The 27,998-nt window shown below is 35.0% G+C and overlaps 1 protein-coding gene across 12 annotated transcripts in view; it reads left to right on the plus strand.

Annotated features, from left to right (window-relative positions):
• Positions 1-27,998, plus strand: part of MPDZ (multiple PDZ domain crumbs cell polarity complex component) — a 183,235-nt gene that overhangs the window by 93,988 nt on the left and 61,249 nt on the right. For 6 of the 12 annotated variants that reach the window (XM_055294247.2, XM_055294252.2, XM_055294253.2 and 3 more), the window contains exons 20-25: positions 2,650-2,817; positions 9,825-10,106; positions 10,364-10,487; positions 19,154-19,352; positions 22,311-22,352; positions 24,915-25,019. In XM_055294247.2, the coding sequence (XP_055150222.1) occupies positions 2,650-2,817; positions 9,825-10,106; positions 10,364-10,487; positions 19,154-19,352; positions 22,311-22,352; positions 24,915-25,019 (920 nt within the window). The remainder of the gene's footprint in view (positions 1-2,649; positions 2,818-9,824; positions 10,107-10,363; positions 10,488-19,153; positions 19,353-22,310; positions 22,353-24,914; positions 25,020-27,998) is intronic. The other 6 variants (XM_055294251.2, XM_055294254.2, XM_055294255.2 and 3 more) reach the window with 1 other exon arrangement.

The raw sequence follows: 27,998 nt of genomic DNA on the forward strand, positions 1-27,998 counted from the left end.
CAAGCTTTCTTTCAGAAACCTTATGTGTCTTACTTTGCCTTTCAAAATATTCTGAAGAAGTCTATTATTTTCTTTGTTCATTATTATATTTGGAAAGATAAACATGTTTTCTCCAACTTAGTTCTCATAATTGAAAATGGGAAGAAAAACCATAATATGAAAAACATTTGTGAGGAAAACTTAATTAACATTGCATTGTAGCAGTATGTAGAATTAATCTTTGTGCCATATCTAAAGTTGGTGGAGCATTTGTTTGCTTCAATTTCACGCTTAGATATCTCTAGGCATTCTTTAGCTGTGCTCAATATTAAGTCACAAATCACTGTTTTGGCTGTATTTAATGAGGTAATAGGTATCTTTTTTCCGTTAGATATTAATAGTGTGAAAATCATATAAATTGGTTCAGTTATTAAGAACACCACTGTTTTAAGGAAAGGTAAACCCCATGTTTTCTATAAATACATATATGTAAATATACTGATTTACCAGAAAAATTATAAATTAAATTTTTGATGTTTAAAATAGTATCCGTTGGAATAAAAGTATTTGGAGCCACTCTGCCCTTAAGAAACTTTTTTCTGGTAGATGGTACAATGCTATATCAATAACTAAAGGATAAAACTAAATACCAGGCATAAATATACATATGACATTTACTCAATATAAATACAACAAATTGTACATCCTGTTCACATTACCCCTACTATTAGAGCTAGGTTCCTTACTCAACGTTTTTTGTGGGGCAAACATTGTGCACTGTTGCTAAAAAGGAATATACTTGCTTTTTAAATACTTGTTTTACTTTCATTAGACTGGAGAAAGGTTTAAAACCTGTTAAATTCTTCATTATGCGTTTACAACTGCGCACATCTTGCTTTAAAACAGAGTGAATTATTTCTTTGACTATATATACATTTTGCTGATTCTAATTTTGGGGGAGACAATTCCTTTTGCTAATATTTTTAAATTGCAAGCTTTTGAAATAGCCATTTGAAAAGTTTTGGTATATGTTATAATAAATGCAATAATTTCGCACTGTAATACTTAACATACCAGGTAACTTATGGCCCTGCTTTCCGTGGGTATTATGTTGGCACTTTAAAACTAGATAGCTTAGTATATACAACGAATTACTTACGGTACTGTGGTGTAAATAGTACCCAGACATAGCAAATACTTTTGGAAATGTCGCAGGATACAAATACTATATATAATTATTTCTAAAGTACCCGACGAAATAATATTCTCTCTAGCGTTTACATGGCTTCCTTGAACCTCCTTAAATGGATACCAGTCAAAAGGAAGATTAGTTCCACTTTTATGTGAGCTTGGTGTCTTATAATGGTAATATGCGTCCTGGGTCTTCTCCTTAGCCAGCTAAGTAATCTTAGACTGGTCACTCAATTTCTTTGAGTCTTAGTGTTTTATCTCTACAGTAAATAAATGAATTGATTGTTAATATCTCTCCTAAGATCCTAAGATATCAGCAATATACATACGAATTGTATTGAGGTATTCTTTCATTAATGTTACTTAAATATGTATTGTAATCTATGACACAAGGCTTAGTTAATACTATCTAGATTGTTGTATGTTATGTATATTTGTAAGGGTAAACCTCCACATAGTGACTCACTAGTGAATTTGCACATGTATTTAAAATATATTATTAGGCCTATGAAATATATTTGAAGAGAAAAATCACTGCAAAATGGCCTACAGGTATTTTTAATAGTTTTTTGTAAGAATATGACCTGATATAATGTTATAATTCTTCTAACTTCTCCTGGGTAAATACTAAGTTGAAATTACAAAAAAAATAGAACATATGGAATTTTGCCAAGATAGACAGAAAATGCTGGTAATATCAGAGAAAGGTAGTATATATGTCAGTTCTGCCTATTCTCAGGTATGACTTTGGGTGAACTGCAAAAAGAACTTCAAGCTCATCATAATTTAAATATTAATCTTGGCTCTGTGACAGAAGGCAGCAATAGGATTATTAGAGAATATGTAGTGAAATTCTCTATCTCACTCTTTATGAGTTTTCTAACAACTTTGTAACTTAAAGCTTCACCATAACCAGATCATAATTAGGCCCCTTGTTTGTTAGTATAATTTTAGCATGAAATCACAGATTTTCTTTTTGGTTTCTGCAACTTGAATGGTTTTAAAATCTAGTTCAAGATAATTTAAACAAAATATATAGTTTTAGTGTGGCTTACAAATATATAATTGCCTAGCTGCCTCATTGAACAACAGTTTATTTTAGTTGACTAGGAAAAATTATGACACAATTTTATTATAAAATTATAAGAGTTGGGCATGGGAACTGGAAGAAAGTAAATATTTTTCTTAACTATGGAACTGTTTAAACTTAGACTTGATCCAGGCCCTTTGTTAATTGTTGCCTTTAGCCCTTTTATTGATGAAATAAAATAACCTCGTATGCCAGCACTTTCTGCTGTAGGTGGGCTATTTATCCTTGTTCTGCTGCATTAGCAGTGTCTGATGAGGGTGAAGAGGGCATATAGAAAATATAATAGATAAAAGAATGATACCAGTTTGCCTTTTAGTCTCAAGTGGAGGTTGTTTGTCATATAGGTAATAGAACAGAATTCCCAACTGATATTATTGTTTTGTTTCTAGGTGGGCACAAATGATGCTGACTTAGTTGATGAATCCACATTTGAGTCTCAATACTCTCCTGAAAATGACAGCATCTACTCTACTCAAGCCTCTGTTTTATCTCTTCATGGCAGTTCTTGTGGTGATGGCCTGAACTACGGTTCTTCCCTTCCATCATCTCCTCCTAAGGTACAAAGGAAAAGCCAATTTTTCTTTTATAGGAAAGTCTTGTGTATAATTTTCCAGAGGTCAGTCCTTATGGGGAGTTGTGGGAATAACATATTGGAGACATTATGTTTCTCCAGTTGTGGATTCATTATTGGATTACAGTACAATTTCATTTAGCTAATGTTGGTTGGATAGCTTTCAGATTACTAGAAACTATTTAAATTTAGTGTCTGAGAATGATAGACACAGAGGCTCAAAGCTTTGATTAGGGTTTGCATGTCAGAAAGAAAAAATTAACATCATATATTTCTCAAGTTGTGTTTTAGCAGTGTCTACTTTGGAAAAATTACAAGATTAACTTTATTTTCTTAATGGTTTTAAAACTGACTTCTATGCAAAGTTGGATAGTAAAATATTTCTTGCATTAATTTAACATTTACTAGCTAAGTTAAACTTAATGCTGTCATATGTTTTTATACAAAATGATGCCAAAGAATACTTTACATAAAAAATCACAGTGAATGGTAAATTATGTTTATGTCACTGGATGTGAATGAAGAATTTAGTCACCATTTGATGTATCTGTGCCATTTATATTTTAGAAATAGATTATTGGCATAAATGCCCCAACTCTATTCATTTTCTTGGTGACATACTCTCTAATGTTCAATAAGTAATACTTTAAAATGTATCCAATGTTTTTGGTGTGAAATGGTATCTTACTATTTTAATTTGGATTTCCTGATTACTAATGAGAATGAATGTTTTTTCATAATATTGGCCATTTGTTTTTCACTTTTCATCAAAGATCTCTTCGTATCTTTTGGCCATTTTGTATTAGGTTGCTCATTTTTCTTTTGATTCTTTGCAGTTGTTTTTTGGAAATTGATATGCAAAGCAATTCAACATGTATTTTTTATGAATATCTGTGTACATGTGTGTAGTAAAATCTAAAAATGTGTTGGCAGGATACTTCTCAACTTCAAAAAAGAAGTTATCCTTGGAGAAAAAAGGAAGTATGGGAATTTAGCTATGTGTCTTAATACATTATAACATACTATGAAGAAAGAGAGATTGATGAAAATATGGCAGAATGTTTATATCTATTAAATCATGGCAAAGAGTTCATATATGAATATATTTTCTTTATTTTTCTATATTGGAAATATACCATAAACATAGATTTAAAATTAAGTTGAAAAGACTGGACAATTTTTTTAATGTATGAAATATGTATTTTCTGCATAAATTGAATTCAGTGGGAAGGGGTGTTTATGAATAAGTTGGAAAGTAGAATTTCCATAGGTCTAGCACTATTTTCCTCCTTTCCTGATTAACACGTTTTTTGGCCAGAACATTTTCAAAGCATTTTCTTTTATGTTCAAGGTGCACCTGTTATCCTTGCAAATGATGCTGGGCAATCTCCTTGAATTGGTTTGCAAGGTATAATCTTGAGTAGAGCAGCTGCTCCTCTCTCACCACACCTGAGACTGTCTGTCTGGCTGTGTCCTGTCTGGAATGTGTTCTGGAATGTTTTCAGTCTTTATTGGCCTCAGGGCTGGAAGCTGAGTTCATCTCCTGATGGAATCTACTAATCCACAGCATAGCACATGTCTTCTTGCCAGTGGACAGATTGCATTGTTTAACTTAGTAATTGTTACTTAAAGGGATTACACAATCTGCATACTGAGAAGCATATATTTTACAGGGCAAATGCTGGCTGTATGCAGCACAACATATTGGCTTACTGAAGTCTGTTTGCCTCCTTTTTTATTTATTTATTTTTTTTCCCCAAGCAGTTTACTCTTTTGTTGAAGCAAATTTTGGCAAGCTGGTTTATCAACTGAAATACTTAAACTACAAAACAACAAAGAAGACATTAATGAGGGTGTTTTTAAACATATTGTGAAACTCCTGTGTGTTCTTAGTTTTCTTAGAAAGTAGGACTGTTCCTGCATTGTGGTAAAATCTCTGCAACATTTTCTATTTTTGGTGACAACTTTCTAATATCTAGACTTTTTTACTAAAAATGTTTATGTAAATAAAATAAATATATAATGTGTCCTTCCTGTTTCTTTGCAACAAATTTATATTAAAAAGACACAATGGTGATTTGTTATGGAATTTACAATTGACAATTTTTCTTAAAAGTGAGCGTACTTAAAGGCTTTTTAATTTATAAAGTAATACCGAGTAGTATATGATTTTTAAGAAAAACAAAGATGCCTCTATCCTGATTTGAAAGAAGGATTAAAATAGAATGTGAGGATCTCAGCGATTCCTTAGATTTTTGACTTTGCTAAATATATGATCATCTTGTAGCCTTAAATGGCAACTGGGTATGAACAAATAATTTTACTTGTCTCTTCCCCTTGATGAATGGTCTTTTGGCCTTCATCAGGTATACCACCAGAAGTGATCAGTGCTAATCATCTACAGCACAGACTCTTCATAGAGGGAGGCCTCGCTCTTCAGGGCAGCCTAAACACCAAAGGGCTATAGCCATATGTTGGGGCTCTTCCTCACAAAATTATCTAATTTGGGGGTCCATTCTGCTTTACTTTTTTGAAAGAGTATGTGTTTGCTTAATTTGATTAGTTACCATGTAAAGATTTATGGGAAATAACCATTACTCAAGAACCTGAAAAATATACCTGCATCTGTGGCATTTGGCTTAATAGAGGCAGGTCATTGAAATATGGATTTTAAGAGCAACATGGCTCTAGCCGTGTTTTTCCTTTCTTATTATTTTAAGTTTTATTTCTTTGGTTAATCATTTTACTCCTTTTCCCTTGTTACCTCCAAAGATATGACAAAATGAAGAAATAATTGGTTTTTAAATTTGTAGAGTTTTGTTTAAAATTTTAACATGGTTTTTAGAACATGTTTTTTTTTTCCTATTTTGATTTAAAAATACAATGGATAAAGATTTAATATCTATTCAAGTTTCCCCTTCTACTCCTTATTCACACCTCTACACCCTGCCCTCCCATGTACACTCATACTCTCACTCCAGTGATGATATTGTTACCAATGTGATGTCTATCCTTCATTCTTGAATATCAGTTCTGCCAGGAAATACTTTTTATTCTAATGCGGGTTGAACTTGATGTTTATCAAGATAGGAACCCTTTTGCACCTTGGACGTCAACTCAACTAACGGATTTAATGATATTTTTTAGTAGTCTGAACATTCTTACAAATTATTACTTAGTGTCATTATCTAGCATAAAATATTATTGCCTTCACATCCATGTTTAGAATGTTGATACTATTTTTTTTTTTTTTTTGCAGATGGGGTTAGAATAAAAAACTAAATCACTCTAATCAAAATGATGAGAGTGACTGTGAGAGTCTTAGTGACAAAATTGCAGGCTCTCAAAGGTATAAAAGATGTTGCCTTTTTCCTTAGTAGGATCAGTGTCAAAACAATAAAGGAAGTGTACCTTATCTCAGAAAGAGTGGGAGAAGGACAGTTGGAGCAGCTGTGATTGCAATGTATTTTTTAAAAGTATAATAAGAATTCTCTGGTAGACTGCTTATTGAAGAAAAGCAGGTTATGGCTATTAAATGCTCATGTATTTAGTTAGTTTTTGTAAATATATTATCTGAGTAAATAATATACCCAAGTCTAACCTTAATTTATGCATTGCGCTTGAGAAATAGAACTTTTAAAAAGTATGTTTGACATTTTAATTTAACCTTTTTCTAATTTTTTACTGAGGACAAGAATATATCAGGTGAAGTCACATATTAATATAGACTTTTGAAAGACTTCACTTTAGATATCAAGTTGCACTGGGAAATTGTGTTTATTTTTGTACATCTTATGAGGGAAGAACTGTTTTTCTTTTAGATCCATAAGACTTTTAAAAATAAAACTGAGTTGGTTGTTGAGCAACCAGAAACGTTTCTGAAGTGGGCGTATGTTGTCTACTGTGTTGATTAGCTCTTTCTTTTCTGTGTGTCTGTGTTAACTCCTTCATGAATAATGCATGGGACTGTTATACCATTTACAGTACACCCCAGCTAACAAGGGCGACTTGACCTCTTTTGCTAATGAAAAGCAATCTTGATTGTTATCTTTGAGGCATGGGGGAGATGATTTACTAATTATTATAATTAATTTAGTAATATGGAAGCTAACCAGTTCTGTAGTAAATACATTATTATTTTTCCTAAGAATAAAATTATCAAAGTTGGATGAGGGAGCCAACAGGTTATTGTTTAGATCATGGGAGTGTGGAGGATGATACCTTCCTGTCATCTGTTTCTGAAGATACTACAGATGTTAATTGCTTATGTGATATTTCCACTTGCCTCAATTCTTTGTACTAGGAATATCTGATAATTCTAGAGAGATAATAAGTCGCATTCAAGGAAAGGCGTGTAATAAATTGTGTTAGAGCAATTAATTACCCGTTTAGAAAAAAATGACAGACCCATATCTCACACCATACCCTGAAATAAATCTAGATGGTTAAAATCTAAAAGAAAGCATTTATAAAAGAGGAAAAATACTAGAAAGCATTTATTTACTTTGTGTGGAAGGACTTACTAAGTGATATATAAAACACAAAAGCACAAAAAAATGACAAATTTGGTTGCAGAAATAATTTAACTTCTGCACGACAAAATATTACCTGTACAAACTAAAAGACAAGTGACAGACTGGGAGAATATTTGCAGTGTGTATCACAAAGACTTTATATTCAAACTGTGCCAATGACAAGAAGAATGTCTATTCTTCACCATAAATACCTGTAAATGCCTATTAGGATAGTTTTCTCTTGGAGGCTCCTGTGAATCCAAATCAATTAATGTCATACGTTTTATGCTCTTGATCTCTTCATAAATAGGAACTTTAAAGTGATTAGAACTGAATTGCATTTTAAGTGAAATTTGAAATTATGAGTTACTTGCTTCTGTATGTCATTTGAACTCAGAGAGAAATCGGATAAAGAATATGAAGAGAGTGTTAACAGAAGAAATACAAATGGCTTATCCTTGATAATTGTCAGAAACACACATAGTAATACACTAATGAATATATTTCTTACAAATCAGATTGCCAAACTAATCTAGGGCTGGCAAGATTCATTAACAGATATTCCCATATTTTCCTTTTGTGAGAGAAATTGGAAGACAAGTTAGCAGTATGTACCAAATTTTTCTTTTTTTTTTTTGAGTTGCAGTCTCACTCTGTCACCCAGGCTGGAGTGCAGTGGCGCGATCTGGGCTAACTGCAAGCTCTGCCTCCTGGATTCATGCCATTCTCCTGCCTCAGCCTCCTGAGTAGCTGGGACTACAGGCGCCAGCCACCACACCTGGCTAATTTTTTTGTATTTTTACTGGCTCACGCCTGTAATCCCAACACTTTGGGAGGCCGTGGCAGGCGGATCACGAGGTCAGGAGATCAAGACCATCACGGTGAGACCTCGTCTCTACTAAAAATACGAACCAACATTTTAAGTGTGCATATCATTTGACCAACCATTGCAATTCTAGTGGTTCATAGTGAATATATCTTCACACATATGGACAAAGATGTAGAATATAAATAACAGTAGTAGCTAACAATTGTTGGACATTTTCTATTAAATCAGGCCTGTTTTTAGTACTTTGTGGATATGAATACTCTCTGTCCTCCCAACTGTCCTGTATTAGTTTCTATTAATTTCCCCAATTAGGCATAGTGTTTAAGTGACTTGTCAAAGCTCTAACATTTAATTAATGTTGAGCCAGGATTTGAACTCAGGCATCCTGGCTTCACAGTCTACACACCACTGTCTTTCATACTTAGGAATAACTTACAGCCATAAGAAGATTGAAGTTGACTTGTTTTTAAACTGACATGGAAATTTCTCACATCAAGATGAAAAGATACTGCAAAAAAAGTAAAAATGCTGTTTATTGTATGGCTGTGTTTAGTTTTAAAAAATATATATATCTGCTTGTATGTGTGAGTGTGTGCATGTGTACTTGTATGTATATATTATGCAAATGCATTAAAAATTTGATGGATAAACACCTAACTGATGCCAGCCATTTTTACTGGGGAAGGGAATGGAAGTAGAAGCCATAGCAAAGACTCTTCATATTGTATTCTATATGCATACACAGTATATGTCTGTATCTTGAATCCTTTATGCAATAGTATGTTCATATGCTACTTTTATACATTAAAACTATCAATGAAAGAATTGAAGGGAAAACTGATATGTTTATTCAACAGCAGTTTATGAAGCAACTGCTTTCCTAAAGCACTCAAGGGATACAATATATCTGTTGTAAGTAGATACACATATTTATATAGAACTCTACAATTTTAGAGTTTCAGAGGATTGTAGAAATTATCTAATATAAAGCCAAGAGCGGTTCTGTGATATACAAATTGTTAATAACGGAGCCTGGATTTACAGCCTACATTTTATGTCAACCCATCTTACTATTCCTTCTGTTATATCTTACAGAATATTTATGCAAATTTTTCCTACAATAATTTGAATTATAAAAATTTCTGTTCTTCATAAATACTTATAAATGCCTATCAAAATAATTTTTTCTTGGAGGCCCTTGTGAGTCCGAATCAATTAATGTCATACTTTTTATGTCCCTGAGCTCATAATAAACAGGAACTTCAGACTGATGGGAAACAAACTACACTTTAAGTGAGATTTGGAAGTATGCTACTTGCTCTTCTATGTAATTTGAACTCTGAATAATTTTATTTGTAAATAGAACATAGTATTATATCTAAATGATCTTATGTACAGTATCTTGTACAAATATAACTCAGTAGAACGTGAGATGTATGACTTTCAGGAAATGTATTTAAAAGCATTTTTGAAAATAAAGATATGCAGAAAATCTGCTAAGTGAAGAATTGTGTTAATGCTTTTTGAGTAATAAATGTTATGTTTTACATTTTACTAAATAGTTGTTCATTAAGAAGTGATGTTATATATTGATGTAATTCTGGTCACATTTTTCATTTTTTGTTGTTGTTGTTGATTTTTAACTACCAGGATGTTATCGAAAATTCTTGTGATCCAGTACTTGATCTGCATATGTCTTTGGAGGAACTGTATACCCAGAATCTCCTGCAAAGACAGGATGAGAATACACCTTCGGTGGACATAAGTATGGTGCCTGCTTCTGGCTTTACTATAAATGACTACACACCTGCAAATGCTATTGAACAACAATATGAATGTGAAAACACAATAGTGTGGACTGAATCTCATTTACCAAGTGAAGTTATATCAAGTGCAGAACTTCCTTCTGTGCTACCCGATTCAGCTGGAAAGGTAATATTTTAAAGATATGGTCTGTGTTTTATGATGAGGTAGCGAATAGTGAAGGGTTATTCTGGCTAATCTCTTCATTTGGAATGAGCGCTTCTTGACACTAAGATTTTCAGAAAGCAACCTATGAACTTGTTTTGGTTGCAGGTTCTTGCAAAATAAAGCACAATCAATTAGAGAACATGTGTGATGTTGAAATCACACTCCAAAGTCTAGTTTCCCTTTCCACGTGACTTGGGACTTTTTTTTATTTCTTATAGGGCTCTGACTACCTGCTTGAACAGAGCTCCCTGGCCTCTAATGCTGAGTGTGTCATGCTTCAAAATGTATCTAAAGAATCTTTTGAAAGAACTATTAATATAGCAAAAGGCAATTCTAGCCTAGGTAAGTTTCTCATTTTCCTCATATACCTACTTCTCAAACTCCTTGACAAGGGGAAATATTGAACATGGTAAATTTCAATATTTTTTTGCTGTAGATAAGAGAACAGATGGTAGAAATTTTCCTGTAGTTTTTATGGTTTTTATTTCTCTGTCCTCATTATTTTTTTGAAATGGTTTACAGGTTTGTTTACTTCATATGAGCAGAAATCCCTCATTCTCTTAATTACTTCAGAGTATTCACAAGCCTCATTTACATTCAGTAAAAGATATATGAATTGTTTGTGTATGAAACAGCCAATCAGAAAAGGAATTCTTAGAAAATGAAAACTCAGCAATTTGGAATTCTAAATTCTTTGAAAAAGTAAATTATTAGTTTCTTTGAATGTACCAGTGATGTATAAGTCAGTTTGTATTTAATTTCTTTCACTCACTGAAAGACTAAAAAGACAACCAGGTGTGTCACCACCAAAATGTAAATGTGAGTTATTCAGTAGGACTTCCCAGGTGGCAGGATTTTTGTGTCCTATTTTAACCACAAAACCCTCTGAATTGGGCAAAGAAGACTTTCTGTAGAAATATCCTAATTACAATAGCTGAAACTGTGTTGAGGCAGAGCACATTTGTTCTCTCATTGAGTTATACAGTCATGTGACTCAGCCCTGTCTTTCTTGATAAATAGGATGGTAGATGAGTTGCTCTGAGTGTCCAAGTGCAGCCCAAGACTCTCTGGTTAATTCAGTATCAGAAATCCTTTTCCTTCTATGAAGTAACCAACCACTACCCGTTACGCTGATCTCTTATGGCAGAGTCTTGTTTCCTTGTTAAGTTTTGAGATTTGGCAGAGGAATCCAGCAGTGCTTACTTGATGAGTGGGATTTCAGCCTTGGTCTCCAAGATTTTGTCCCATTTGATGGTGGCGGGGTACTACCAACAGCAGCTAAAGAGAGAATTGCAGCAGACAGTATTTGTGTTGTTATAATATTTCTTATATACATTATGTTTAATAGGATGATACAAAGCTTGAACTGCAGAACTTTCCATAACTCATTAATTATGAGACAGATATCTAAAACATGCCAGAATTATTTCATTGGGTAATTTAGTATTTCTGATGTCATGTTACTCAAAATATTAGTTCTGTAGGATGTTAATAGGAGTTATAAATGAGTTCTAAGTTTAAAAGTTTGGGATGAGATAAATTTAAGAAGAAGGGTTTCTATTTACATCTCGATATCTTTTATACGCCAGTGTGCATTGTGAATCACTAAGAGATTATAAAATGTAGCATTTTTCACATTTAATTGGCCATAGAACCCATTTTTCTTGAATAATTGATAAGGCAGAGATTTTGCAAAGCCTATTTGAGAACTATTATTCTAGTGTATTTACTCAACTAGCAAACATTTATTTTAATACTATATCCACTGTGCATAGACACCATAATATCACTGTTCTTAACACAAGTTTAAGAGAGTAAGCTAATTGACATTTAAAATCCTAAAGGTATTAAAATATTGTACATGCTATGATAGATACTTACAGAGAACATTAAAGGGTTAATTAAAAGAGGGAATAACTAATCCGTACTCTCCAAGTGTGGAGAACTTTAGAATGGTTTCAGAAAAGAGGAGATGTCTGATTTAGGTCTAAAAAGAGGAGATTTTTACTACATAGTTGAGGAATTTGAAAAAGTTGAAAGCTGCTTAGAAGTAAGGCAGAGAGATGTGAAATATTACTGAAACTGGTTCGGTATGGATGAAGTGTGGTATGATGACCGGCAAAGTCAGAGTTGGAACTAAAGGAATGATAAATGGGAGACAACTGCTGGGTGGGTTTGTGTGTAGGACACAGAACTTCTGCTGCAGCCATCTACTGCCTTATGCTTCATGTAGGCAGCGGGAGCTAAGGGTAGGAGAGTGAGATAAGGACATTTGTGTTTTAAGAAGAGCATTCACCTTAGGTTGGTGAAGCAGTTAGGAGGCTCTTGTAAGAGCCATGGTTTGGGTATATCAGATTTTGCAATCTGGCTATTTGGATTGCTTACCAATTTTTTTTTTTTTTTTTTTTTTTTCTTCGAGAGAGTTTCGCTTTGTTGCCCAGGCTGCAGTGCAGTGGCATGATCTCGGCTAACTGCAACTTCCGTCTCCCAAGTTCAAGCAATTCTCATCCCTCTCAGCCTCCTGAGTAGCTGGGATTACAGGCCTCTGCCACCATGCCCAGCTGATTTTTTGTGTTTTAGTAGAGATGGGGTTTCACCATGTTGCCCAGGCTGGTCTTGAACTCCTGAGCTCAGGCAATCCGCCCATCTCGGCCTCCCAAAGTGCTAGGATTACAGGTGCGAGCCACCCTGCCTGGCCTGCTTACCAATTTTTAATTAATTGTGAGAATGCTGAATTTTGTCAAAGCATTTCTTCATCTATTGGGGAGATTATATGGATTTTCTTATTTATTCTGCTAATATGTCAAGATACATTTTTTTTATTGTGGTAAAATAGACATAGCATAAAATTGACCATTTTTGTCATTTTTAAGAATACATTTCTGTGGCATTAAGTGCACTCACTTTGTTGTGTAGCCATCATCACCATCCATCTCCAGAACGTTTTTTGGATTCCCCAGTTGAAGCTCTGTATCCATTAAACAATTATTCCCCATGCTCTACCAGTCCCCTGTCAACAACCATTCATTTTTCTGTCTCTATGAATTTGATGAAATGCTTCATGTAGGTGGAATCATACAATATTTGTCCATATGTGACTGGGTATAATGTCTTTTAGGTTCATCCATGTTGTAGCATGTGCCAGAATTTCCTTTTTAAGGCTGAATAATGTTCCATTGTATGTATACACTACACTTTATTCATCTATTGATGGACACTTGAGTTGCTTCCACCTTAGTTTTTAAGTTTTTTTTTTGTTTTTGTTTTTTTATTTTTTTTATTTTTATTTATTTATTTATTTATTTATTTTTATTATACTTTAGGGTTTTAGGGTACATGTGCACAATGTGCAGGTTTGTTACATATGTATCCATGTGCCATGTTGATTTCCTGCACCCATTAACTCGTCATTTAGCATTAGATGTATCTCCTAATGCTGTCCCTCCCCCCTCCCCCCACCCCACAACAGTCCCCAGAGCGTGATGTTCCCCTTCCTGTGTCCATGAGTTCTCATTGTTCAATTCCCACCTATGAGTGAGAACATGCGGTGTTTGGTTTTTTGTCCTTGCGATAGTTTACTGAGAATGATGTTTTCCAGTTTCATCCATGTCCCTAGAAAGGACACGAACTCATCATTTTTTATGGCTGCATAGTATTCCATGGTGTATATGTGCCACATTTTCTTAATCCAGTCTATCGTTGTTGGACATTTGGGTTGGTTCCAACTCTTTGCTATTGTGAATAGTGCCGCAATAAACATACGTGTGCATGTGTCTTTATAGCAGCATGATTTATAGTCCTTTGGGTATATACCCAGTAATGGGATGGCTGGGTCAAATGGTATTTCTAGTTCGAGATCCCTGAGGAATCGCCACACTGACTTCCACAATGGTTGAACTAGTTTACAGTCCCACCAACAGTGTAAAAGTGTTCCTATTTCTCCACATCCTCTCCAGCACCTGTTGTTTCCTGATTTTTTAATGATGGCCATTCTAACTGGTGTGAGATGGTATCTCACTGTGGTTTTGATTTGCATTTCTCTGATGGCCAGTGATGAGGAGCATTTCTTCATGTGTTTTTTGGCTGCATAAATGTCTTCTTTTGAGAAGTGTCTGTTCATGTCCTCTGCCCACTTTTTGATGGGGTTGTTTGTTTTTTTCTTGTAAATTTGTTTGAGTTCATTGTAGATTCTGGATATTAGCCCTTTGTCAGATGAGTAGGTTGCAAAAATTTTCTCCCATTGTGTAGGTTGCCTGTTCACTCTGATGATAGTTTCTTTTGCTGTGCAGAAGCTCTTTAGTTTAATGAGATCCCATTTGTCGATTTTGGCTTTTGTTGCCATTGCTTTTGGTGTTTTAGACATGAAGTCCTTGCCCACGCCTATGTCCTGAATGGTATTGCCTAGGTTTTCTTGTAGGATTTTAATGGTTTTAGGTCTAACATATAAGTCTTTAATCCATCTTGAATTAATTTTTGTATAAGGTGTAAGGAAGGGATCCAGTTGCAGCTTTCTACATATGGCTAGCCAGTTTTCCCAGCACCATTTATTAAATAGAGAATCCTTTCCCCATTTCTTGTTTTTGTCAGGTTTGTCAAAGATCAGATAGTTGTAGCTATGCGGCATCATTTCTGAGGGCTCTGTTCTGTTCCATTGATCTATGTCTCTGTGGTGGTACCAGTACCATGCTGTTTTGGTTACTGTAGCCTTGTAGTATAGTTTTTAAGTTTTGATATAAAATATACTAGGTTAATTAAGTTATTGGAAGAAAACAGTCAAAGGTAGAAGTTTCCTTCCTTTCCATCACATCTAGAAGCCCATTTAAACCTCCCTCAACAGCCTGACTTTATAATTAAAGTATAAAAGAGCCCTGTCATTTTTTTAGTGAAAGTAAAACATTTGTCCGGGCGTGGTGGCTCACGCCTATAATCCCAGCACTTTGGGAGGCTAAGGCGAGTAGATCACCTGAGGTCAGGAGTTCAAGACCAGCCTGCCCAACATGGCGAAACCCCGTCTCTACTGAAAATACAAAAAATTAGCTGGGCATGGTGCTGGGCACCTGTAATCCCAGCTACTCAGGAGGCTGAGGCAGGAGAATCCCTTGAACTCGGGAGGCGGAGGTTGCAGTGAGCCGAGATCGTGCCGCTATACTCCAGCCTAGGTGACAAGAGCAAAACTTCGTCTCAAAAAAAAAGAAAAAAGTACGACGTTTAAGTGTGAAATCACAGCACTATTAGTTTACCATTCACACTGTAATACAAAAGTGTAAATCACAATTAGTTTAGCTTTTCTGCTTCATTTCCATTGTTGATAGGCCCAATATGTTTATAGGGCTTTCTCCCTGGCTTTTTGATTTCCTGGGACCCAGTGAGGTTCCTCTGGCATTTTGGAGTTAAAATTTACTGCATGCCAAGGCAAGAACATTACTCTGTTATCTCATTTGACAGGAGATGCTCAAATGTTCAGATTTCTATAGCACTTCGAATAACTAAATGTAAAGGAATCTTGAAAAATCTATGTAAATATTAAAGCATTAAATTAAGCTTTAGTGTAGGAAGGTGTTGGCTGTGTAACTTAGAGTAACAAAAAGTGTGATAAATAGTATGTTAGGAAGTCTAAATAGAGACTGGGTTTGTGCTGGTAGAAAAGTATATTATGAAAGGGGCCTATCAGTGAGCTCATTTTCTTAGATTCATAGTCTCCCCTTAATCAGCTATATGCAGTTGTTTGCAGTTTTAGCTTTGTGGCTAATTTGTTTCTTTGTCTAGTGATGACCAGAAGAAGTTATTAATAAATGACAGGTTTCTGTAAAAACTGTCATAATCTGTTGTTTTGATTTCATTAATCATTTGGGTTTTTGAATTCGGTTAAATTTAGAGTGAAAATGTATACAGAAATACAGATACATTAATAAATGTACACATACATATAGTGACCTTTAAAAAATTCTAATCTTGATGCTTTTTGATAAGTCTGTGGTCCCTTGTTTAGTGATGTGGTGTTTGGACTTGAAGGTAAAAAACAAAGTTCTTCAGGGGAAAAGAAAGGAAGTCTTATCTTCCCTTCATTGATTAAAGAAACATAGACAGACTCAGGAATTTCTCTGAAATTACTCAACCCTTAAAGAGGTAGAGTCAGAACTCAAACCTGTCTGTCTCTGATTTTCACATATACTGTACAATACATTCAGTACTTGTGTTACCCAAGGGCACATTATGACTGTTGTACTAACAAGCTTCATTTTGAAGCTGAATTAAGATTTGCATTTAGTCTTTAGGGAGTAGTGTAACCTTGGTTTGGGAGAGAGATGCATTTTAAACTATTTTATGAGCTTTGTTTTGTTTTTAGTTTTGTGACTAAATTTTGTTGTACACTTTGTGTCAGGTATTTTGAAAGTACTATTACATATGTGTTTCTCACTTAATTCTTTAAACAACCCTAAGAGTAAATGTCATCCCTTTTTAGAGATAAGTAAACTGAGGCTCTGTGTGAGGTAAAGTCAGTTGCCCAAGCTTATGCTGATTGGAAGTGGTGGAATTCATATTTGTAACCAGTTCTCTATTTCCAAAGCACATGATTTGGGATTTGGGATATTCTTTCATACTTCTTCCAGGAAAAAAATTGAGAGATCTTACAAGTTACAACCAAAATCTAGTTAGTGGAGATTACCTCCAAGTTATTGCACCTTAAAAATTGTCATTTGGTGAGAGGAAAGTATAAGCTCAGCTAACTGATGTTGACCTCTTGGTTTACATGGTTGATGTGACCTGACAGCCTTAATAGCTGAGAGTCATGAGTTAAATATGCTATTAAAAGTGAATTCAGAGATCATGTCGGCCATAGCTCATGATAGGTTCCATGTCTGTGTCTTGCCTTATTGTAGTCTGCATGGTGCTAATAAGAACAAGATGGTAAGTTAGATTCCCAGTGTGATCCACTGAGTTAAATTTTACTTTGTGCTGACACATTTTTATTTTACCAAAGTACAGTTGTATTGTGGGTATTGGTGGGAAGGCTGGCTTTAACAGTACAAAATGGAGTACCTTTTGAAAAATTTCAGATTCAGCCTTTTTTCTCACCTGAAATGGTATCTTATTGTTTTATGGTAAGCAGAGGTGTCTTCTTAACAATACATTTAAAAATCATTAGTATGAGTCTTAACAGAATATTTTAAGTACGTTGAAAAATGTTTTATTTCTATCAGAAAACACTAAGTAGGAGCCTAAATTGCCCACATCCACATATGAAATATTAGGCTAGAAACATAATCAGAATCATTTTTTAAAATGTTTGAAATATCATATCTAATTTGGTATGAGTAGAATTAATATTTAGAAAGACATCATTTTTTAAATATATAAAAACCTAAAAAGGAATTTGTGACATCTGTCAAAGAAAAGTTTTTATAAATACCCTGGTAGCTTTATATCTCTCCATAGCTTGTTTAATTATATAATTTTGTTTTGGAAGAAACTTTCAACACTTCGTTTTAAGTGAACTTACATTATTTTTGCAAAGTTTCAAATATAATTTTTAAGATTTTATATTTTTCAACGAATAGAATGAGGATAGGATGCAAAGGGAACATTAATTCAGATAGATAGAGTCTGTTGAGAAGGACTTTCTGAGGAAGTGATATTGAAGAGTGAGAAGGAGTTAGCTGTGCAAGAGCTGCAGAAAGAAGGTGTCAGGCAAAGACTTCAAAACGGACAGAGACGAGATGCATTTGTGGCTAGAACTTAGGGAACCAAGAAGGACATAACACAAAGCAAGGATGCACACTGCAAAGGCCAGTGTACCCCTGTCCTACAGACTGTGCTGAGCAAGTGTGTTGTGTATTACTATAACAAGAAACTATTAAAGAGTTGCAGCCAAGGGACTGATAGGATATTACTTGTCTTTTTTTTTTTTTTGTAATGGCCTCTCTGTCTTCTGAGGGAAGTATGCATTGGAGGAGACAATCATGGAAGGCAGGTGACCAGTTAGAAAAGAGGCTTTTGCAAAAAGTCAAGCAAGAGAAGGTGTTGACTTAGTCTGGAGTTAGTATCTAAATGGAAAAAGGTAAATGGATGCAAGATAAATTTTGAAGATAGAAATGACAGGATTTGGTGTTGGATTAAATATAGGGGATAAGAGAGACGTATGCATCAAGAAAGACCCCAGTATTTCTACTTTGAATAATGGAGGGTAGTGTGGTAGTGCAATTTGCCAAAAAAGGGAAGAAAAATGGAGAAATAAAGTGAGGTGAAAAATTGCAGGTTCAATTTTGTACATGCTAAGATTGCATTTCCTGTGAGACATCCAGGCGATATGAAAAGAGGGCAATTTAATATCCAAATTAGAAGCTTAAAGAGGTTCAGAGATAAAATGGAAATAGATTAAGATTAAGTTCATGTAAATTCATTTCAACAAACTGCTATACTTTCCCACACCACTGTGATAGGCTCCAGGTATGAAGACTTCAATACAGGCTTCTTGATGTTAGGAATTCTGTGCTATGCTGTTATCCTAAGCAAACAGCATAGTACTTGGCACATATTAGCCATATAGTAAATAGATCCTGAATGAACAAGTGTTAAAGAATTAAGGTAATAGTGGATAATTCCTTAATTTATATGATGAATTTTCCTTTTGTAGTCCTTTTATTCTCTTTTATGTGTAAAAGATGAACTAATATTGTAAAACTGATTTGATACTATCATAGTACTCTCCCTGAGAGACCTTTCTATTCAAGGGGTCAGCACATCACATGGTCTAAATTACATTCATTCCACAACGTAGATCTGTTTTGTTTATAATGTATTAACTATATACAATTTCACAAACATTTACAATTTACTTAAAAATATTTTTTGTTAGAAACACTTTTTCCTGTTTTTGCTGTGCTTTTTATTGACTAAAACGTTACTTGTATTTTTTAATCTATGAATCATAGAAATTATTAAATTCAAATTAACATGAATTGGAAAATCATGTGTTTAATTATATTTGCATTTCTCTTTTCCTGTAGGAATGACAGTTAGTGCTAATAAAGATGGCTTGGGGATGATTGTTCGAAGCATTATTCATGGAGGTGCCATTAGTCGAGATGGCCGGATTGCCATTGGGGACTGCATCTTGTCCATTAATGAAGAGTCTACCATCAGTGTAACCAATGCCCAGGCACGAGCTATGTTGAGAAGACATTCTCTCATTGGCCCTGACATAAAGTAAGTATCATTTGGAGCCCAGTTTAACTTGGGAAATTCAGGAATTTCAATTAATCAGAATTCTTTTTCAGTATTCACTTCTGTTTGAGATATGAACGTTATCACATTTTTTTTGGCATAAATCACTCAAGAAATTGACTATTTTTGAGTAGTTCTCGATTGTAAGTTTAGTTTCTTTGAGACTATAGCAATATTAAAAATTTGGAAACGTTGCTTTGTATTTTTAATTATACTTCTCCAGTGATTTCTACAACTACCATAGAAGTGAGGGATGCAATGATTCTCACAGAGCAAGAGGGCCCACTTTTAGGATCTTGGAAAGATGTTTGGATTGGCTTCAATATAAGGAATTGTACCCTACCTACTTGACCTGTGTGAATCCTAGAACTAAGACAGTTCTTTAAGGGCCAGGCATGCAAAAGACAACATAAAACAGTGTCCATCTGACCCAAAACTTACCGTTTCTTGAGCTACCTCATGACCTCAGGGGATAGACCAATATGTTGATATGGTCTGTTTATAGGTCATGGAGGATAGTTTGTCAGGAAATACTTAAAATTTCCGATAATCCCATAATGTACTAAAAGCACATCATATATGTGGTTTGTTTTTTAAGTCTCTAAACATTCCTTGAGCCAACAGAAAAATCAGCTCATTACTTTATTGTGACACTTCATCAGTGTGGCGTTTTCCTCTAGCATTAATCATTGAATATTTGTTTTTCATGTATGAGGGATAACATCATAAAATAAGAGCTCAGGGAAAGATTGTTTACCTAAAATCGATGTAGTGATTACTAGTATGGGGGACTTTTTTGTATTAATGTTATTTTACTGACTACATTCTCTATTACTAGTCCTTTTGCAAAGTATGTATTGCTAGGGCTTAGGTAACAAAAGCTGTACAGACTGTTTTTCATTCTGTGGTCAATAAAAAGAAAAGTATATACCATTTGGAGCGGATTCCGCTGTCTTATATAAAAGAAGTATTATTTTTAGGCAAAATCTTCACTAATGGGCTTTCATATTTTTGTATGCTTTTTTGACTTTTATTTACAGTTGAACAGATCATCTGATCATGTTACTGTTCCTTAATTGCCTTATAGTAATTGGAGTACAAGTAAACATCATTAAAAATGTCAGTCCTTTTATCATAAGAAAAGAGAAACTTCAAGTGTTCTCCTTATCACTTATGGCCAGTGTTCCATGACTAGATCATGTGGAGACTATGTATTTATTGCAGGGTTTTAGTTTACGTGGATTAGATGTAGTATAAAATGCAGATGGCCTAGTAACTGTTCATCTGATTTATTGTGCCATGATGTACACTTATGCTGTGTGTGCTGATACCAGTCTGCTGCCCACTTTTCAGCATTCTGATCACCAGAATTAGTACTTGGTACTAGCCCTACCGCTCAATTCTAATGTACTGCAGAACTTTAAGAGTGGTTAAAAAATAAGACCATTGTGACACCAGTTTGGCATAAGTCATGCATCTGGTCAACTCTAGAAAACTTTTGAAGTACATTTTCAGGCTCAAAGTCTTTCTTCCCCTTTCCTCATTTTTTTGTTGTGTATTTCCGTTTTCCCTCTCCCACTGATTCAGCAGAATTTACCCTGTCATGTGGGCAGAAGCTTTATTATAACCATGAAGGGTATCTAGAGAGCTAGCTTCATAAGTACGTGCTTTAGGATCTCAGGAGGCAAAATGTACTATAGAATCTTAAATTATTTTAAAAAGAAGAAAAATCATACAACCTTCCCTCCTCTGGAAATCAATCATCCATTCATTCAGTCACTCAGTCTCTCTCTCGTGTAGGTAAACACACATGCAGACATTCAAAACACACTGATTTCTTCTCACATGCCTTAAAGATGCTCTCGTTCAAATGGTTGTAGCTTAACTCATTGAGTAATGATAAAAATAAACTAAAATCATCCTTACATAATGCTTTTTCAGAAAAAAAAAATATGTTAGATTTTAAAACACAAAGAGCCATTTAGGTTGACCAGGGCTGAGCAGCATGTTCTGTGCATTTTGCATGAAGTGTTTTTGGCCCTTACCACTTATTTCGTGAAGCAAAAGATTTAGAATTACCTTGAAAGCTATGTGAATAATCTTCCCAAAAGGAACATTTAGTCCTTCCATTACTCTGAATAGAACCATAACATTGCCTCGGGCCCATTAAGCTTTGTGCTCATTACCTGGATCTAGGCTCCATCCACATCTCTTCCTCATTATTTTTCTTTATGAACCTAGCTTAATCTGGGTAGTGGTGGAGGGGTGTATTGTAGGAACTTTAAAAAAAGAGACTGTGATTCAGTTACATAACTGATTGGTTTTAGGGAAAGCATTGCCTATTGAGACAATGCACTGGATTTCTTTTTTTGCCATTTACGATAGATAGCTAGGAACTTTTGTGTGTGTGTGTTCATGCATGCATGGGTAGATAATTTGAGTTTCAAGAGTTCAAGAACAGCCAGTTTAAGATCCAGGTTTCATTATTTTCTATGGAAAACCAGATGCGAAGCCTCACCAGAATACATTCTGTTTCACTTCTCCCTCCACCTTGCCAGGAGCTCTTATATTTCTGTAATAATAGCCAGGGTTTTGTGCTTAGCAGCAGCTGCTTATAACATCTGCCAGATAATTACTGAGCTGAATCAGAATTCACCTGCCTTAACCTAAAGTGTGGGATGAATTCCTGATCAAGGAATAAAAGATTGATTGCAGTTACATTTTTTCATGCTTGTTAATAATCACTGCTATAGACACTAGTAAAGAGCAGATGCTTTTCTGGGGGAGGTGTAGATGGGAGGGAGGTGGAAAGGGGGAAAAAAAACAACCAGGAGCACCCACTTTTAACTACATATGTATGCATCTCACATTCAGCACAAGACATTGACATTTGTTAACACCATTGTAAAAAGATGCCGCGGCGTATGCTTCACATTCTAGATTTTCTGCAGCACCTGCTGACGATCGAGCCCCCTTTTATGTGTGAGTATCAGTGATTCAAAAGCTCATTATGGCTGTGTGTTACAACTTGTCTGTGAAAACAATTTTGTGCTTTTGTAATGTCCCAATGCAAGGATAGATCCAGATATAGATTTCGTATATACATTTTTAGATTGTTTTCTTTGTTTAAATAAGAACATAAAATCCAACAGAGCTATGAGATTGTTACGTTTTCACATTGTACTGATGATTGTGAACTCATTTGAAAATCATATTTTCCAATTATGAAGCTTTCAAGCTCCTTTGTAAGGGAACGATGCTGTCTGCACGTGCAGGAATAGTCTCTGCATTAATAGCCATATCACATTTCAGCATCTTTAATGGTATTCTTTTTTCTTCTAGTCCATGTGTAACCAAAAGTTAGTCCATGTGTATCCAAAAGTTAGTCTGAATTTTTAATTCAACTCTCAAATAAGTATTTTCAGTGTGTTTTTGCAGCTCGTAATTTAGCTTTGGCATTTTTGCTGGCGGTTTGGAGGTTTTGTATGATCCTGTGACCAGGCTTGTGCTAGCATGGCTCTGCATGTTCTGTTGCATTGTGGGATGCTTGTTCTGGTGGCCTCACTCTCTGTAGTGGCTAAATAGTTAGGAAAACTACCGTCTCTACTCTTTTTCACTGCTACGCAAAGTATCAGAAGAATATTTGTAAATGCCTCCACTCCTCATCTTTCGGTAAAATAAAAAACAACTTTGAACAAATATAAAGAAAAACTCATTTTTAACATTGTTTGGGATGGAAACATCTTTACCTTCTTTCTCAAACCAATAAAAAAATTAAAGACTTCGTACTGATTGCTATTATTTTTGCTATTCTATCCTGCCTTTCTTCCCTGACCTTTTCCTGGCTTTTTAAACTTAACGTTTTATTTATATGAGTTTTACTGAATCTTCAGGAATAATACCAGTTTTCTTGAATGGGCTTTTCACATTTTAGGTTTTGTGTTTATCTTTATTTTATTTTTTCATTGTTTAAAATATAATCAATCTTCTTTCCTGACATAATGTATTGTTTGAAGGGATAAAAGCAAATTTGCTATTCAATATATTTTTGTAGCACCTTAGAGAAGTTGTCTTTATAGATGAATAAATTAAATAGCGTCAGAATTAGAATGCAACTTTTTCAGCTAGCCTCGTCTTAAATCCGTTGATCTGTACTTTGATTCATTTTTTGACCTTTGAGGTAAAAGTATCACAAAGAGATTCCCAGAGGCTCCATGTATTCTGCCCGAGTGATCAGTATGACCAGGAGAGCTGATGACCTGTGAGAGCACTCACTTCTATTTGAATTGTGCTTCTCAGTTTACAATAGCTTCACAAAAGTGACGTCCTTTTTGTGGTAGAGGGCATGGAGGTTCAGCAGTGGTGATTTACCCCATGACACTCCGCGTCGTAGCGGAACTGTGTCTTCTGACTCCAAACCCAAGTGACCTCACACTTTGAAGTGAAAGAGTGAATGCTTTCTATAGAATAACCAATATATTTGAAATTATGTGTACTCCTCCTTCAGTAAATTATGACATTGGTATAATTTTTTATTTTATTACAACATAAAAGACAATCTTTTTATCTTTGCCCTCCAGTGCTCAAGTTTTCTATACTTATTATTTTAACAGATAAATTATGGACAGATGATTTAATAATCTTTGTGATTTCTAATTTTTAGTTGCACAAACATGCCATATTGAGTTCAGATACAGTATTTCTCTCATGTTACTATTCATTAATTTGAAGATCTTGAAACAGCTTACTTTAAAAAGTTTGTCCACCACGTCAGAAGCAGGACAGCAGTAAACTTGAATTTTCATATATCAGTTTCTAAACATTACAGCAGGAGTCAGCATCTGGCACAGTGTCTTCCACATAATAGGCATTCAGTCAGTACTTGTTGAATTAGTAAATGGCCATCACGTGTAAATAGTAGTCTTTTCTTTGAGACCAAAGTGAATTTTAAAAAATTGCTACAAATTAGTAAGAGTCTTTCCATAAACTCAAATGGTTTAATCTCATACTTCAGACTTGAGAGTTCATAACTTAATAGAGCTAACATAATTATTGATAATGCTTGTTAACCTCTAGAATTAATTATGTATTATAGAAAGATGGAAAGTAATTTGTGATATTCAGCATTTTAATAGAGTATACCTAATTTGTTTCTGCTAGAGATCCCAGAAATCTTTGGGCAAAATTAATGTTATTACTGACAATCATTATTCTAGGTATTTATAGATCTTCCTAATTAAAAAAAAATTGTTGTTAGCCTTTTCATTTGACAATATAAATAATTGTTTTCCTTCTCTCCGTGATGATTGGTAAACACATAGTTAATCAGCAGCATTTAAAAACTTAGTTTTTGTTGTTATTCTTCCCTATAGAATACTTTATCCTATTGAAGTTTGGATTCTCTGCTGAATATACTGATTAAATGAGTTGTATGAAAAAGTAGGGAGAAAGGGACAATATGATTTGTTTCCTTTATTTTAGAAGCTTTTCCTAACAGGCAAAATATTATTTCCCTTCACTTCCATGGATTCTGGTTTGTTCCAGAATTACTTATGTGCCTGCAGAACATTTGGAAGAGTTCAAAATAAGCTTGGGACAGCAATCTGGAAGAGTAATGGCATTGGATATTTTTTCTTCATGCACTGGCAGGTAAGTGAAACATTAAATCTAATACAATGAATGGTACAGCAAGTTGTAGCGAATTTGGAATTCAGAATCAGGGAGGACTAGAGCAAAGAAAAGGTCTGAATCCTTTTCCTCTTTCAAGATTTTAAAAAATATTCGTCCCTTTCCCTCAATTATATAAGTAATTATTATATAGTATGGAAAATTTGAGAGATATATAAATATTCAAATTAATAATATTTAATTCTACCACACATGTAGCATTTTTAACATGTTGAGTTTTGATAATTTGCCCCAAATGAGTATTATTTCATTAATTTCTTAGAACCTAAGAAATTGTATGTTTTTTTACTCTTTAATATTAGCAAACTTCTTCAGAAATGTTATTTATTCTTCTATTAACATGCATACAAATCCAGAATTTTTTTTTTTTTTTGAGGCACAGCCTCATTCTGTTGCTCAGGCTAGAGTACAGTGGTGCCATTACAGTTAACTGCAGCCTCTACCTGCTTGATTCATGCGATCCTCCCACCTCAGCCTCCCAGGTAGCTGGGATTATAGGCGTGTGCGACCACATCAGGCTAATTCTGTATTTTTTGTAGAGATGGGGTTTTGCCATGTTGCTCAGGCTGGTCTCAAACTTCTGAGCTTAAGCAGTCTGCTCACCTCGTTCTGCCAAAGTGCTGGGATTCACAGGCATGCACCTCCATGCTAGACCAGAAACATTTTTTATTTGTAATTTTCTTGCTCTTTTGGAGAATGTTGAGCTGAACCTGTTAGCATATATGCATGTTAGGAAACAGTGTTTGGCTTTTTAAAGGCACTTGATATACAAAGTATTAAGAGCCTTTAAATAATAAAGGGAACATTTTCTTTTTTCTTAGGAAAGGCAGGAACTGGGTTTTGATGCTGCTGCTGACTGAGTCAAGATCAGGGAGAGAAATAATGTCAAACTGCTTTTCCATGAAGAATGTACCATTTTACACTCTCAGTTGTGGGCCTGTGTTTTTCAGTTGTGCTGGCAACTGACTACCAAATTTCTTGTAAGTATGTGGTAGAGCAGAAATGGCCTTGCAAGCGCTCTGAGGTCTTCTCAGAAGAGAGTTCTACCATTCTTTTTTTTTTTTTTTTTTTGAGATGGAGTTCACTCTTGTTGCCTAGGCAGTATAGTGCAATGGCACGATTTTGGCTCACTGAGACCTCTGCCTCCTGGGTTCAAGTGATTCTCCTGCCTTGGCCTCCTGAGTAGCTGGGATTACAGGTGCCAGCCACCATGACCAGCTAATTTTTTGTATTTTTAGTAGAGATGAGGTTTCACCATGTTGGCTAGGCTGGTCTTGAACTCCTGACCTCAGGTGATCCACCGGCCTCGGCCTCCCAAACTGCTGGGATTATAAGCGTGAGCCACCATGCCTGGCCGAGTTCTACCATTCTTTAGAGGATGTCAGAACATCCCAGAACACCACGGTCTCCAGTGACCTTGCATTCATTGTGATCTTGCTTCACTGATTCCTCTGCACATTACAGATGACTACAGAACACAGAAAGTGTCAGGGAAGGGGAAGTTATGTTATTTGTTTAATAAAGGGAAGGAATGGCATGGTCCTTGGGGCCTCATGAATATTATGGGAAAAGGAGTATCATTGTCCCTTATTATCTGTTGGGGATTGGTTTCAGGACTCCCCATGGATACCAAAATCCACGGATGCTCAATCCCATATATAAAATGGTGTAGTATTCACACATAACCTATGCACATTCTCCCATATACTTTAAATCATCTCTAGATTCCTTATAATACCTAATACAATGTAAAAGCTATGTAAGTAGTTGTTATATATATATATTTTTAAATGACAAGAAAAAAAAGTCTGCACATGTTTGGTGCAGATGCAACCATCTATTTTTTTCCCAAATATTTTTGGTCTGCTGTTGGTTTAATCCATGGATGTTGGACCCAAGGATACAAGGGATAGGGGAGACACCTATATTTACTTTACACTTACAAAGCTCAGCCGCTCTCCAGGATTTCCATTGTAGGGTTAATGGCATGTGTTGGTTATAGTTTCCCGGTGCTTCCTGTCAAACTGGTAAAATCAATTCTTTCAATGTCCCTCTGAAATATTGTATCCAATGACTTACTTAAAGAATACACCAGGTAACATCTGAGTCTTGTTAAGTTGTAGGGCCTTAAAATACTCAAAAGTTATTAGAAAGAAAGCCACTTTGAGCACTGTGCTTCCTCCAAGCACAGACAAGAGAATGGCCTGGATTGTCCTGTGCTGTGACTAGCTGCTTTACTGGAGAGAAAGTATATTTTCTGTGGATATCAGAATGCTTAAAATAGAACAAACGGATATGCATTTTTGGTGGAACAATCTGCAGCAGAGAAAGGTTAAGTAACTTTCCTACAGCTAATAAACGCCAGAGCCAAGTGTAGAATGTAAGCATACTCCATGTTCTTACCATTGGATGCAAGGAAGGAATTGCACAAGTCTACGAAGCCTGTGCCATATAAAAATATGTGGCAGCATAGCATGAAAGTTAAGAACTCAGGTTTTATGGTAAGATGGCCTCAATCCAAATCTCACCTATGCCGTCTGCCAGTGTCTTTCTTATCATGTGTCTTTCTCACCGTGTGACTTTCTGCCAGTTACTTTACCTGGTACATATGTGCAGATATAAAGAGATCTACTTATTATAGTTGATAACAATTTTGTTGGTATTCAGTGGTTTAACACAGTGGAAAAGCAGTTGATTGACTTCTTTCTTGGCTAAGTGCCTGCAGGAAGACATGACACTTGAATCCCTGAAACCACACACTAAGATGAGTAAACAATAATCAGCACATATAAAGGAGCATATGTGGGGTTTGTGAAAGGATTCAAGATTATAGAATCATCTGAAGAGACTGGGGTCCTTGTATTGGATTATTCAGGATATTTATCTTCTTGTACCTAAAAAGGAAGAAGCAAGATGCAATGTGGCTACAGTGTTTCTGAA

The sequence above is a fragment of the Symphalangus syndactylus genome, chromosome 9 (genome assembly GCF_028878055.3).
Source record: "Symphalangus syndactylus isolate Jambi chromosome 9, NHGRI_mSymSyn1-v2.1_pri, whole genome shotgun sequence".
NCBI lineage: Eukaryota > Metazoa > Chordata > Mammalia > Primates > Hylobatidae > Symphalangus > Symphalangus syndactylus.